The sequence below is a fragment of the Ostrinia nubilalis genome, chromosome Z, assembly GCF_963855985.1.
Source record: "Ostrinia nubilalis chromosome Z, ilOstNubi1.1, whole genome shotgun sequence".
NCBI classification, from domain to species: domain Eukaryota; kingdom Metazoa; phylum Arthropoda; class Insecta; order Lepidoptera; family Crambidae; genus Ostrinia; species Ostrinia nubilalis.
The window spans coordinates 11950241-11966536 of NC_087119.1; the positions used below are offsets into that span (position 1 = coordinate 11950241).

The 16296-nt window shown below is 34.6% G+C and overlaps 1 protein-coding gene across 5 annotated transcripts in view; it reads left to right on the forward strand.

Annotated features, from left to right (window-relative positions):
• Positions 1 to 15466, forward strand: part of LOC135086546 (MAGUK p55 subfamily member 7) — a 28148-nt gene extending 12682 nt beyond the window's left edge. For 2 of the 5 annotated variants that reach the window (XM_063981278.1, XM_063981281.1), the window contains 5 exons: positions 1456 to 1773; positions 2122 to 2292; positions 2716 to 2888; positions 3050 to 3222; positions 14881 to 15466. In XM_063981278.1, the coding sequence (XP_063837348.1) occupies positions 1456 to 1773; positions 2122 to 2292; positions 2716 to 2888; positions 3050 to 3222; positions 14881 to 14914 (869 nt within the window). In that variant the 3' untranslated portion in view covers positions 14915 to 15466. Of the gene's footprint in view, positions 1 to 1455; positions 1774 to 2121; positions 2293 to 2715; positions 2889 to 3049; positions 5250 to 14880 lie in introns of those variants that run through there. The other 3 variants (XM_063981282.1, XM_063981283.1, XM_063981279.1) reach the window with 2 other exon arrangements.
• The last annotated feature ends 830 nt before the right edge of the window (positions 15467 to 16296 follow it).

Here is a 16296-nt window from a genome sequence, read left to right on the forward strand (position 1 = left end):
GGTGGGAATTTCGGGAATTCCCGTTCCCGGGGGAATTTCGGGAATTCCTTGTAACTAAGCTTTAAGTTTACTAAGGTACCTACATACCAAATTTCAAGCGTCTAACTAAAGCAGTTTAGATTTTTCATACAAAAGGATTTTCCCGCTAATTCCCGTTCCCGTGGGAATTTCGGGAATTCCCGTACCCGTGGGAAATTCGGGAATTCCTTGTTGTAACTAAGCTTTAAGTTTACTAAGGTACCTACATACCAAATTTCAAGCGTCTAACTTAAGCAGTTTAGATTTTTCATACAAAAGGATTTTCCCGCGAATTCCCGTTCCCGTGGGAATTTCGGGAATTCCCGTTCCCATGGGAATTTCGGGAATTCCTTGTTGTAACTAAGCTTTAAGTTTACTAAGGTACCTACCTACCTACATACCAAATTTCAAGCGTCTAACTTAAGCAGTTTAGATTTTTCATACAAAAGGATTTTCCCGCTAATTCCCGTTCCCGTGGGAATTTCGGGAATTCCTTGTTGTAACTAAGCTTTAAGTTTACTAAGGTACCTACATGCCAAATTTCAAGCGTCTAACTTAAGCAGTTTAGATTTTTCATACAAAAGGATTTTCCCGCTAATTCCTGTTCCCGTGGGAATCCCTAAGTATACTATAACCTGCCCAGGAGTATGAAAAATAATTGTACCAAGTTTCGTTAAAATCCGTCGAGTAGTTTTTGTTTTTTTTTTATGAATTTTGATGGCCAAAACTGGCACATGACTGTGGCCAGAAATGGGGTAAAGCTGGCCAAAAATGGCACAAATTCCCATTTCTTTTTCTTTTCTACAGGATTATTTTTCCATTGAATCATTATGAAAAAAAATGTATCCTTAGGCTAGATCTAAATATATTTAATCACTCTTTACAAGAAATAAGTCCGTGATAACAAAAACTGTAAAATGATATAGCCTCAAAGTCTAAAAAATTCTTAAAATGGCCAAAACCGGGTCACCTGCCCTACTACCTACTTGATTTATGGTTACCGTTTCTCACTGGTTTATTTATAGTTCCCTAAAATCTGCTGGTCTAAATTTATTGTCCGGCGGATCTAGCATTTAGTAAGAGTAGCTTTACTTTCCATGCCGACGTGTCTTATCATAATTAATTTATTTAATAACACATCTAAACTTTCTAGGAATCCATTTTTGAAACATGGTAAAATATTAAAATTTATCGTGAATATAAGTAGAACACCGATAATATATATATTTTGGTCCTGTTTACAATACTGATATTGAGATGGATATTTTTAATTAAAATAAAAAATGGCTGCTGCAAATAAATCCACAGCCCAAGCGACTCGATTAATTACGAGAATAATCTGCCATCAAAACAGTTTAACCCAAATACGAGTACATTAATACCTACTGCATTAGCTTTGGCCATCATCATTATCCATTTTGCATGTACCCACCGCAGGTAAACCAGCGCTTTGCAGTCCTTCCACTGCCAACTCGGATTGCGCGCCCAAAACCCCGTGTTCACCCACACCGACCGCCACTGCACTCCTGCCATGCAAGTCTACGCCGAAAGTGAAAAAGATCATATACGATATTACAGAAAATGACGATTTCGATCGCGAAATGATACCGACGTACGAGGAGGTAGCGCGACTGTATCCCAGACCAGGGCTCGTCAGACCCATTGTGCTGGTCGGTGCGCCGGGAGTTGGCAGGAATGAATTGCGGAGAAGACTCGTCGCCACCGACCCTGAAAAATTCGTCACACCTGTGCCCTGTAAGTTATTTCTAAGTGACCCTATCTAGCCCCTGCGATATAATTTCACAGATTTCTAATGTCTGGCATAGAAAGACGCCGCTAAGTCCGCTGCATAAATGTGCATTTGTCCACTATATTCCAAATCAATTACAAGAGTTTTTGCCATTGTACCGAATATCTCTCAAATAAATAAATATTGAACTGAAACTTACCAAGTAGGTATTCCAAATTTATAGATTAAGTGATAATACTCAATACTCAATACTCAATATGTTTATTTAATTTAATGTATAAATTTTTTTATTTAAAGTAACTAAAGAGATTTTATAAAGTGTATGTGTAGTTCTATTAATTTTTACATTTCAGTTACTTCTCGTACATTAAAACCAAGTGAACAGAATGGCAAAGAATATGTTTTCGTCAGTCGCGAGAAAATGGAACAAGATATTGCAGATGGAAAATTCATAGAACATGGTGAATATAAAGGCAATCTATATGGCACCTCCGCAGAGAGCGTAGAGAGTATCGTGAATTCAGGTAAGCTTTAAGTAAAAAACATACCATTTACTGTATACTCGGTGCAAATACTCGTGGCAGACGGTGCAACAGCGCACTTACACTGGTTATGGGCGACGTCACACAGAGGCAGCGATGAGCGTCGTGTTCGTTCGTTTCAGCCGAATGACGTCCACTGCTGGACAAAGGGCTCCCCCAAGGATTTCCATAAAGACCGGTCCTGCGCCACCCGCATAGAAGTTTCGTCGTGTGTATACATAATAATAATGAATAAAATATTTACGCGTGCGCATCTCAAGTGATGTATAGCCCCATCTGCCTTAGCGTTGAGTACCTGAGTGTAGTGCCAATCCTTACGATTTTTGTTGAAGGTGTGGTTGAAGCTTTATAGCGTAATATTGTGATTTAACACCGATTAAAATTTGATTATTGTCTTATTTTCAGGGCGCGTGTGTGTCATTAGTCCTCACTGGCAAGCGTTAAAGATGCTTCGCACGCCTCGATTGCGACCGTATATAGTCTTCATCAAACCGCCTCCTTTAGAGAAATTAACTGAAACAAGAACGGCTGCTAATGCTCGTTCCACTTTTGACAAAGAGAGCTCTCGAGCTTTTACGGTATTAATTTTTCATATTACTCATAATTTTAATCTCATTAAACAAGACATTTTATTATTGCACCCCTATTAAATTTATGTCTGAAGGAGTGTCTTTTTGACAGCATATGAAAGTATTTATAAATTTTTATTATTGTATAAAAAAAACTTCTGCATTTACAGGAAGAAGAATTTTCGGATATAATACGTTCATCAAATCGTATTAATTTCCTCTACGGATATATGTTTGACGAAGAAATTTTAAATGAAGACTTGGCCAGTGCTCTTTCGCAGCTCATGAAAGCAGCTTGGAAGGTGCAGTCCGAACCTCTCTGGGTGCCTGCGTCGTGGGTCCAGTAAGATGTATCTCTTTATTTATTTATTTTTGAACCTTTATTTGTACCAACATACTATTATACTGAACTTATTTACGTTTATGTGATAAGTGGGCATGCCTTAAGATAATCGCCAATTTTGCGAATGAACGCTGAACGCACGAACCTTATTATTTTGCGGAATAAACTCGTATTGTACACGCGGCGTAATATGATCTCGTTAGCTATGTACCTGTTTAAGTTGTCAATCTAGTCTAGCTGAAATTATTTATAGGTAAAATATTTAGGTCCTTTTATTAGTTCAATTGTTTTAAAATAATGTCAAAACAAATACTCTTCTTCCAAAGTAAAAATATATTTTATAAACTAGAATCAGAGTTATCAGATTAAGTGCCTAAGTATCCATTCAAAATGTAATAATAAAACAATAACAATATATCCTACACTCTAAATCCATGTAATTATAAGTAATTTTAATATTAACTTAGGTAATTATTATTTTTTGTTTTAAGCTAAAATAAATCATATACAATATACATAGTATAATTTGAGGACGGTGCGGAATAATGGCAAAAGAGTAAACAGCGGTGCATTGACTTAAACATTCTTAATACACTTATTTTTATTTATTTTCTTAGAAAATAAATAAAAGAAAAGTTTCCTATTACATACATTATCATAATAATTATTCTTCTATACGTTACATACACAATATGTATATTGCAGCCAATTGGTTCAATTGGCTGCAATAATAATATCATGACAAATAAAAAGTTAAAAGGTGCATAATTGTTACTACTTAACAAATAAATATTATAGAATTGTAATTTTTAAACATGCATTACTTACACGTTGAAATAACACAGAACGGTAGCCCTTTTAAATAAAACACTGCTTGTTGTTTGTAGTGATTCAGTCTTAACATCGTTTTTAATGTGTTTACGACTAACATATTATTATGATTGATTTACATTCAATTTACCGAAACGTTAAATAAATTAACTGAAACTCGATGTGAGTGATACAATAATTTAATATTTTGAATTTAGACATAAAGATAACCCTGTATAGAGCCTCCTCTAGATATAATACATATAAATTATATAAACGTTTATTTATAACAAGAGGAGGAACATAATTCAAAACATTATTATCATCATCATCATCCTACATGTCTATATGTTTAAAAATATTAATATTAACATTGGGTAACATCAAAATAATAATATTAGACATCAAAACCAAGTTTAACTTAATGTACTGCGAATTTATAAAATGTATTGTTGCTTGATGCTATAGATAGACTATTAATGATCGAAATCGGCTTAAAGAACGAAAGTTTTAATTGAGCGAAATACATCTAAAACTTAGTATTTATTTTACAATCCATAAAATTCACACACAATAATTTCTACAAAATAAATGATTCATACAAAATAGTTCTCATAGTCGAACACTTCGTGCAGAAGTTTTAGATAATATTGCTTTGAAAAGTTGGTTATAGCTCATAGCAAACTTATCAACTCTGAAATGGATCAACACCATATCGCCTTTCGCGAACTATCATCGCATTTCGCGCGCTGTCAATCGCGAGGCGAGGCGTTTACGTTACGGTTACGGGGCGGAAGTATGCGTTGCAGTATGGAGTTTCATACAAAGAATACTGACCGACTCCAGTTGATACGGTTACGATCCCTTTCCGGGTTGATAAATGTGCAACGTCCTTAATAATCCTTGATGTCTGATTCTATGCCGTGGGCATCACACAAACCTCTTGAAACCTCCTGGCTGATGTGCCTTCCGAAGCACATATTATATTTGCATTTCAATTTTTTCGGGCAGGGTAAGATTGCTTCCCTTGTAAAATATTATAAAGTGGTATTTTGTTTAGTTGGTCCTTTAGTTATACCACCAATGGCGATTCACAGATTGGGTAGAGCACCTGTATTAGAGAGCGGTTGTATGCATTTATTACACTTAAGTAATAAAAATTAAAATTAAAATCTAATGTAAAAAATATATTATGACTAGATATTTCCAAAGATATACAGTGTGAGTCACGTTAAAGTGTACATATGAAAATAGATGAAACTAGACCTATTTTTATCGACAAAAAAGAGGACAAAAATTTTTTGAGATGTTTTTTTAATTTTTAATAGAATTTTTTTTCTTCCGATTACTTATTGTAAAGAAAACGTAATAACTTTTAAACTAAGCGGTATATCCTGATAAAATAAAAAAAGTAATAATGCTAAATAACAGGCGATACTAAAAAAATACATAAAATACATAAAAAAATGCCAACAAATAATAAAAAATGATACTTTTTGAAAAAAATCTGCTTAAAAATTCGTGTTTTTTTGGTTATTTGATAAAGGATGATGGGCATATTGGGCGTTAAACCAACAGAAACAAAAAGTATACTAAATGAAAGCTTAATACTAGTACTTAATTTCATAGTATGACAACAATCCTGAAATACGCGGGGATACGGAGATAGAGGTCGTTGAATATGCAAAGTTTCCATAGTATTTCACATCACATTAGGGTAATAAAATAGTATTAGGTCAATTAGATTGCTTTTATCGATCATATTGAAAGTATTGTATCATATCTTACTATCGATTCTATCGATTTAGTAAGTATGTATACCGAATAAATCATAATCGATTATTCGATAGGCAATAATCGATTATATTGCTGAAAATAAGGAATTGAATTAACAATCAAATGATAGTAATGATGGTAATCAATAAAATCGATTAATCGAATTGTTAATCGATAAATCGTTATTTGGCAATATCGATTAATAATCGATCCGTGATCGATTATGCGACAACACTACAACTTAACTGGTGGAAATCCCATTAAAACATGACTGTGTACATGTCATTTCTCTAAATGGTACCTAGGTATGGTCCTACACTTATAATGTAGAACATGGTTTAAATATACCATTTGTTGGCCCCACTCCTGAACTGTTGGACATAATAATGGATAAATAACTTAATGTATTTAAAATGTGAGTAGATAAGTATATTAATTAATAATATTTTTTGTTTGCGCAATAAAGCACCTATTACTATTACACATTATGTCAATTTCCAAGCAAACCCGGGAGTTTTTGATAGTTATTTATATGAAAATATATTTCTGATAATAAGTCCTAACAAATAATAGTAGTTACATTTCTGTTGGTTTTACGCCCAGATTCCATAGAAAAGTGTCCATCATCCTTTCTCCAAAAAATGCCCCTATAACAGGTGGTTTTTATTACTTTGTATTATTCTCTATCGTATTATTTTCGTAAAACCAAAAATCGCATGTCTCTATCCCTATCACAACGTTTGCAATGATTGTTTGAACTAAGCCTCTCCGGGCGCGCCATTCAACGCTTCGTTAACAACGAAACTGAAAATGGCTCTAGATTTGTAATTTTGATAAAGACAAGTTAGAGGTCAAATAAAAACAAAAGATTTCGAAGTAAAATAAGCATTTTAGTTAAAATTAAAATTGTCTCTACCTGTAGCGGAAAATAATGTTGTGGCCGGCCTTTGTTCAAACGATCACAGCAAATGTTGTGATAGGGATAGAGACATGCGATTTTTGGTTTTACAAAGATAATACGATAGAGAATAATAAAAAGTAATAAAAACCACCTGTTATAGGGGCATTTTTGGAGAAATTTATCAAATAACCAAAAAAACACGAATTTCTAAGCAGATTTTTTTCTAAAAGTATCATTTTTTATTATTTGTTGGCATTTTTTGTGTATTTTATGTATTTTTTTAGTATCGCCTGTTATTTAACATTATTACTGTTTTTATTTTATCAGGATATACCGCTTAGTTTAAAAGTTATTACGTTTTCTTTACAATAAGTAATTGGAAGAAAAAAAATTCTATAAAAAATTTAAAAAAAATCTCAAAAAATTTTTGACCTCTTTTTTGTCGATAAAAATAGGTCTACTTTCATCTATTTTCATATGTACACTTTAACGTGACTCACACTGTATAATGTCAATATCATTACAAGGCTTCTATTAACACCTTATAAATGAAAAACAAAATGACGGGTTTTATATAATATTGTACATACATTGTAATGTCACGAATATCACGATTATGAAAAAGGACCTTGCGTTAAAAAGGAACCAGTACCTCTATTACGAAAAACTTTCGAGTTCGTTTCGTTTGCGTATTCAAAGTGCCATCGAAAAATTTTGTATGAAAAATTAAACAGCGCCCCCTAGGGCGGCTATAATATAGGGGGCGCTGTTTAATTTTTCATACAAAATTTTTCGATGACACTTTGAATACGCAACGAAACGAACTCGAAAGTTTTTCGTAATAGAGGTACAGTATGCCACGTATTGCACATTATTTCCAAAATTATATCATGGAAATACCTATTCTATCAATATTATTAAAGTGATAGCCATAAATTAACGTGATGACCTATAGAGAATTTTCATTATTTTCTATATCTAAGGCTTGTGAATAGGTATATTATAATAGTTTTTAGTTAAAATACATAATAATTCATGGGCATGCTGGGAAACTTCACATTTTATGGTTGCCGGATAACATTTATATGGCGTTACTGCTACACTTGAAATAACCAAGAGTTTCTAAAACACGTAGCACAGCAGCTGTGTGCAAACTTGCAGTTTCTAGGGTCTCCGCTAAAACGCGCGCGTGTACCCGCACCGTAGAATATGTACTCGTATGTATGAGCTGAGCAGCGTATGCGTGTGACTTGTTGGTTAATGGATGAAAAGTATTTTTTATACAATATGTGTCAATAACTATATTGCACATGGGTTGTCTAAAAATTGATTTTTTTTTTACTTTTCACTGGTTTATATACCACCGTGTTCGTAATGAAATAATCTTTATATTAATTAAACTTTAATTCAGTAACCAGACCGGTGCCTGTTACTCCAGCGCGGTTGTTGGGTGCGGGCGCACGCCGCCTAAGTTTTAGCGTATTGTCAGGCAACGTGTGACTTTGTGACAGTTCTGATTTCCTTACCGGTAACCTGTAACTTTATATTCTTAGACTAAACGTTTTTAAAGAATTTTACCTGAATTTATTAATTTAATAATGACCTATAATTTAGCTGTGTATAAGTTAGTTGTGACTTACGCGAATAGTTAGAACTTTCAAACATACGAATACATACGTCATCTTGTTATTATTATATTTTATGTAATTTCTCCTTTTCAATTCTGACATAAACGGAAAAATGGCAATAATAAAAAATCTAAACTAAGTGCCGTACTTACCATTTTTAATCAACAATAAAAAGTTTGGTATATTTAATGAAATAATAAATACGCGGGTTTGTGAATCTGTATCGTTTGTGCATTAATTAATATGTAGTACTAATGTGTATAAAATTTATTTTATGTTAATTTAAGTTATAAAAAGGACAATGGGCAAAATGGTACCCGGCTCCAATAGATATGTTTCTAGTGTCGTTTGAAAGGTCTTACCAAGACGAACAACTTTTACTATGGCCAGCAGCCTCAGATCTGGTTGTGTTCGAAGATAAACATACTTTTTAGCAGAATAGTACCCGGCTCCAATAGTTATGTTTGTAGTGTCATTTGAAAGGTCTTACCAAGACGAACAACATTTACTATGGCCACCAGCCTCAGATCTGGTTGCGTTCGAAGATAAACATACTTTTTATGTAACCTAAGTATCATACGTGTCCATAGTATGGTACTTAGGTTGTGCGAGGCATGAAGTGTTTACTGCTCCAGCATCCTTCCTTAAAACTCTATAATTATTGATAAGGATAGTTGTGAAATAAATATTTTTATTTAAAGAACTACTACCCCTTTATTAATAAAAAGTTACACCTAGTAGAAACCTTGGATTAAAATGACATTTCCATACCAAATGACAATTTAAACCAGAGTTCAACTAGGGTGTAACTTTTATTAATAAAGGGGTTAGAGTTTTATTACTTCTTAAGGATTTTATTATGGGTTGCTAAAGCGAATAAACCCACAAGACCCAATAAGTCCACCCACAAGATGGACCGACGACCTCATAAAGGTAGCGGGAAGGCGCTGGATGCAGGCCGCTACCAACCGGCCATTGTGGAAATCATTGGGGAAGGCCTATGTTCAACTAGACGTTCTATGGCTAAAATGATCATGATGATGATGATGAAAGCGAATAAAGGGCTAATAGCTTGGGTAGTTCATCGTAGGTACAATCCTTTCCTTTTGAATGTTTATTTTAGTTATATTAATAGATTGTAGTCATAGTACATACTCGTATACATGGATGATTGTGTTATACTTTCATATAATACTTAGTGGAATTACTGCTTTCAAAACGTGAATTAGAACTGGCGCCATAGCAGACATTTTCCTACATCTAAAGGCCTTTTGAAATATATATTGGTTATGGCTATTGGAGCGGGTACCACTTTCCATACATTTGTGCCCATCATCCTTTACCGATGATTAGTTTCAAATATGTATGTATAAGGTGTTATTTTTTGTACTGATCATACTTTACCAACGCATCTAATAAAATCATACAAATACAACCCAAGTGTTTTTAAAAAAAAATTCAGGCTAGTTTTCGAGTAAAACGACAAAGAATGTTTCGAAAAAAATAAAAAATAAATCATCCTTTGAGCGCGGTGAGTATTCGTTTGTACGCACTATCGTAGTAGCCGGCCGAGGGCAACGACCTGCCACGTGCCGCGCCGCGTGAGTCGGCCATATTGATATCGCTCGCTGCCATGCCAGTCGCTCCGCGCCCACAGCCCGCGCCGAGCCGCCGATCGGCATGCGGGAGCGCAACAACATAAATAATCGTCCCAGTCCGTCCAATGCGCCCAAACGTATTGCAGTGTATGTGTGATTTATTACAATGCCGGGCACACTAACTGGCCGACGAGAAACATTTACGAGTCGAAAACCTTCATTGCTTGTTTGGAGCCGCGCAGCGCTTCAGGGAGCGCAGCCGTATCCTGACTTGACGAGATTCCGTGCGCTTCGAGGACGAAGTTCTGGATTTCAATTTCAATCACCGGCACAGTGCTGGCGGTACCCAGATGCGAGCGCCGCAGACGGCGGCTTTTGCGTAAAAATACGGAATGCCTTATCAAGGAGTTGTTGCCAAAGGGCCACGACCGCGACCTAGTTCTATCGATGGTTATTGCGGAAGTCTACCTAGGTACATACCTACAGTGTGATTTGGACAGATGAGTGCTTGTTTACGCGAAAGGGACTTTTTCCGTAAAAAAGTTAGTGCGCGAATTGTGAATACAACATCCGACGTGGTGTCTAGTGAACAGCAAGCAAGTGTGCAGCCCGAAAGCATTACCTCAATTCGATCGTGGCTAGATTAGACAGTGCAAGACAGTGTTTACGTGAACATTCAACAAAGGCTTGACGTTCAAAATGTATTGTGATTAGTGTAATAATAACCTAGGAACTTTAAATAACAACATTCAAAATAGGTAAATGTGTGAATAAGTAAAATCAATGAATCTAAAGTGTGATGGCAAATCATAATTTAGGAATTAAAACCAGGAAAATTGATCAGTGAGTTTTATTTACAACACCTATTCATATTCAATATTAGGGTGCATTTCCACTGAAGCGAAGCGAAGTAGTAATAGGTATGTACCTATCAATTTTTTATTACGTCTCTAAATAAATTGCGTAGGCATTACGAAACCGTAGATATTGAATTCCAATTTCTATCCTTTTTTAAATTTCTAGTTTAACGCGGATGATTCGCCTCGGTTCGTTGGAAAAGTCCCCCGCTATTACACTAATGAAAATACACTTATTTACCTACTTATGTAGCTAGATTTTGTTTCTCCCAGCGCGTAGTACCTATTAACATGACGTAACATCGTACATACTCACGAGTGATAATTTTTGGTAACGTAGGTTTAGTGTAATCTAACCTTTATGTGTGTGAACGTTGAATGAATGCGCGCGGCCATTGTTCGTACTCGTATGAATGAAATGAGTAAAGAAAGAGAGAGAGGCAGTGAGTGAAGACAGGATGGTTGTAAAAATAATATCTTTTTTTTGTTAGGAAAAGTAAAAACAAAAACTAGCCTGAATTTTTTTTTAAAAACACTTGGGTTGTATTTGTATGATTTTATTAGATGCGTTGGTAAAGTATGATCAGTACAAAAAATAACACCTTATATACTATTTTATTTATACACTCGCGAGCAAAAATATGGAATCACTTACATGAAGTTGTTTCCACGCGATCTTGTGTACAAACGAATTTGTTAGTAACAAAAAGAGTGACACCATTTTAAAGATTAAACTTTTAACTTCAAATTGATACCAAATTCATTTAAATTACACCAGTATTTAAAAAGATATCCCGGCTGATGTGAAGAAGTAAGGAAAAAGACATGTATCAACATCAACTGTTTGGTACGTCGCGAGTTGCGGCCTATTTTCCCCCTATAAAAGCACGTGTTTTCGGATTTTTGCTTTCACACGTTGATCCATACACATATACGCTTCTTTTGACACTTTACCTGGGATTCTACACCTTCAGAAGCAGCACAAATCGTTGCACTATTGCAAGAAGGGCTCAGCCAGCGGGCTGTCGCACGCCTGCTCCACATAAGCCAGTCCTGGGTTTCGAAAGTCTTAAGACGCTTTCGGGAGACTGGTGGCTTTATCCCGAGACCAAGTTCTGAACAGCGTCGGTGCCCATCACAGAGGGATGACCAGAGGTATAAATTTAAAGTTAAAAGTTTAATCTTTAAAATGGTGCCACTCTTTTTGTTACTAACAAATTCGTTAGTACATAAGATCGCGTGGAAACAACTTCATGTAAGTGATTCCATACTTTTGCGCTCGCGAGTGTATAACAGGTGCTGGATATAAGTAATTCGACTAATATGTATACATACACCTAATCATTATACGTGTAATCACCGAAAAAGTTTAGAGGGGCATGTAGCATGTTTTTAAAGTTAACTAAAATTACGTTTACAATATGATTTAATCTTTCAAAGTAATTGAACATCCTAGTATGTATTCTAATTTATCCAAACATAATATGGCAAAATATAATAATGAATCAAGGATTTCACCATATTTTTGTAAGATATTATTATGATCACTTATTGAAAAATATGTTATTGCATCAATTTATAATATTTTTTTTATTTCATTTGATGCATTATTTATAGTTAGGGTCGGTCAAAAATTGGCACTTTAAATTAAACTGCATGTCGTAAACACTCGAAATGTTAATTGGCAAAATTATAAATAAGCAGTCGAAGTGTTGCTGTAATAATTACGAAATTAAGGAAACCAAAAACACAAAATGTGACCTGAGTAGATGTAGTTTTAAATTAAGTGTAAGTATTGTGACGCTGCTATCATGATTGTAAGCTTATTATGCGAGATATTTTCTTCGGTTGGTACTTATGTTGCAGAGCGATGTAAAATTTTACAGTAAAATAGAATTATTTATTAAATTCAATTATAACACCATATAATACTCGTTTAACTGAGTGAAAATATTTAATGAACGCTCACTATATGATCATAAGTAATATAATGTTTTGTCGAGATGTTGTCAGTTACCTATAGTATAAATATTTTGTAGATAGTAGTCCCAATAAAAGACAAGTCAAAAGTCTGATTATACACACAGTGGGATAGAAGTGTCCTGTGTAAGTTCATCTTTTTTGTGCAAACATAGCTATAGATTCAAATATAATTATTATAAGTCTAAGTCATTTCAATAATGCATGCTTATAAAGCATCTAATTAAACCAAAACGCCATGCCACGCTCATATTAGCCAAAGGTCAACAGTTCATTATGTATTTGGTGCGATGTATTATTGTATATTTATTATTGGTATATTTTACTGACACGATTTTATTAATATGATGTATGTATATCTATATATATAAAAGAAAGTCGTGTTAGTTACACCACTTATAACTCAAGAACGGCTGAACCGATTTAGCTGAAAATTGTCAGGGAGGTAGTTTAGAGCCAGGAGAAGGACATAGGATACTTTTTATCCCGTTCGAAATTAAAAAAAAAGTCTGCTTATTTATTGCCATTAAGGCGGAACAAAGTTCGCCGGGTCAGCTAGTTATGTATAAAATAACTGAGTGTTACAGATAGACAATATATTCACCTAAATGAAATATAAAAGATGGTTTAAATGATAGTAATTAATTGATTAATAATAAGGTACAAAATTGATTGTTTCTCTGATAATAATACATAATATATTACAGTGTATGTAATGTCCCAGTCATTTAAAAAAACGGAGAAAGTAGTATTATAAATAAACATAGAACCACTATAATTTTTAAATTTTGACTTGTTCAATTCATTTTGATTCCAATTATGAACAACTGGCGTACTAAGAATTTTAATTTCTAGCTAGCTGACCCTCGTGACTTCATATTTAATTATGGATTCGTGTATCATATTATATTCTTCGCGCCATTTCAGCTTGCACTTCCGCCATAAAGGGCTACTTTCATCGGATCTCGTTGTTTCTAAATAGACTTCGAATCTAAATAAGGAGCATGACTCCTTTTTAAAACGCTGAGCAATTGTGATTTAAGTCTCAATTTTCCTTCCTTACGGGGATACACAATAATGGAGTTCTCTGTTTTGAAAAGTGCCTTTGGAAAATTTGACCTTTTCCATCTTAAGCGATTTCAGGTCAGCTCAGACACTTAAAGCACAGATATAGAGCAAGGGACACGTTGGCAAAAATTTAACAGTAAACTCGTTTCACCGACCCAAACTCGATATCATACCGGCACAAATTAATTCCGAATGTATAAATACATTGTACTGTGAGAAAAAAATGTTTTCCGTATCACCAATGTTTTATGGAGTACGTCGTTCACCTGGTCACCCAAATTCTCCATGTATCACAAGAATTGGCTTACTTACAAAATTTTTAATTTTCTCGTTTGTTCGTTTGTATATTTAACCCTCGAGTGAGCCATGCATATCCACTGCATAATAGAATAATTGAAATGTCACTGAATTGTGTTCCATTTAATTTAATAACGTTACTCGAATAAAACACTAGTATCTCAAGGTTAAATCACACAAAGGGAAATTTATTTTAGTACCTATAGAATTTGTTGTCGTATCATTTGCGAAAGAGTAATTAAAAAGTTTGTTAATATACTTGCACCGGCTCGAAGAATTATTTAGTAACAGTATCTCAGCTGTATTTTTTTTGTTCTGGTACTGCAGTACTGATGCAGTACAAACTCTTATAATCAAGTTATATGGCATTATAGTACTTTCCCTTTGTGTATCTATCCTAATTAATTTAAGTACCTAAACGTGCAGATCCCAATAACACTGATAATATATTAAATAACTAATTCAAAAAGATTAATAACTCTTAATATCTTTAAAATATACATAATATCGTTTACTTCTATATTTAGGAGATTGTTACGTTTCTAGGACTTTGTTTCTTAAATAAATGCCTTTAATAAATGGTTTGTGGGTTTTTTTACTGTTGTGGTGTCCAATATAACTTCTATCTTATAGATTTAATTGATATTAAAATGCAATTAATTGGTAAAGTTGTCTACCTTTCATTGAAATTTATAACCTGCATGCAAGTACCTTTTTCCTCTTAAAGTGTTTTTTCCTTTCAGGTTGACTGAGCCCACCATTGCGTCCATCGACTGAGTAGCATAAATTCTGGAGGTTTTCTTTATGCAACTGAATAATAACTTTCATATATTTTAGTAGAAAATAGTAGAAACTGAAGGCAGCAAAGTACTGGAGTGGAGGTCACGTACCGGAGAGCGCAGCGTAGGTAGGACGTCCACCCACAAGGTGGACTTATGACCTCATCAAGGTAGCGGGAAGGCGCTGGATGCAGGCCGCTGGCAACCGGTCATCATGAAAATCATTGGGGGAGACCTATGTTCAGCAGCGGACGTTCGCGGCGGAAATGATGATGACGATGTAGTAGTAGCTAGTAGAAACTAACCTATTACGAGAGAAACATGTAGGTAATTCTTCAACACATTTCTTTTTTTTTATGCATAACAAGGCAGGTATTTGACCACAATCGCACCTGGTGTTAAGTTAGAAAAGTTCTCGAGTGGCGACCACTGGGTGGACGGACTATCTGGTGTGAAGGTCGCGCGGAGTACCTACCTGGATGCGGACAGCGAAGGACCGATCGTAGTGGAAATCCTTGGGTCCTTATCCTTTGTCCAGCGGTGATGTGAGATTGCCTAAATAATTAAAAATGGTTTTTATATTTAATTTTCTATGTTATTTCTCAAAAATAACAGGCAAAATCGGGGTACAGCAAGTCATAAGGCCATTTTTTTTTACAAAACAGAACCTATCATTATTATGAAATATGGCTAATTCAAGTTTAACAGTTTGCGAAGGCCATTGAAAGCTAGATATCTCAATACAGGTGAGGTATGTAAATGTTCAACCTTCTATATTTATTGTATCGTGTCCTGAAACATTGGTCTTTATGTTGTGTATGATTTTCCTTACTTGTTCTTCAGTTACAGGGCGTAGTCTAAACTCACCTTGTGTCTCGCACTTCATATTGTCATATTAACTTTTTCCGAGTGAGTAAGCTCTTTTCCGGCAATTTCAAAAAATGTTTATTAAACATGTCGGGATCAGTTTATATGTTCTGGGATAATACTTGTGTTAGAGGTTTCATTGATAGATGTTTTCCTAATATTACTCCATAGTTCTTTAGATTTATCCAAGTTTTTATTCAAAACATTGTTGTAGCATGTTTTTTTCTCGCGCTCTATCTATAGAGCACAGCCTCTAGGCTGTGAACAAATTTTGAGACGGCGTTAATATTCTTTAGAGCTTTTTCTTTATCTGTGATCTTTGTAATGCCTCATTCCGTAGCTCCATCATTCGTTTTACTGTGTCTGTAATCCATGGTTTTGGCGGCGAATTAAGGATTTTCCGTTTTATTCGCGCGTGTCTATCAAACAAGTCTATGATAAGTTTATCAAGAGATTTAACCATTACATTTACATCTGTATTTTTCATTATTGATCTCCATGCGATCGACTTCA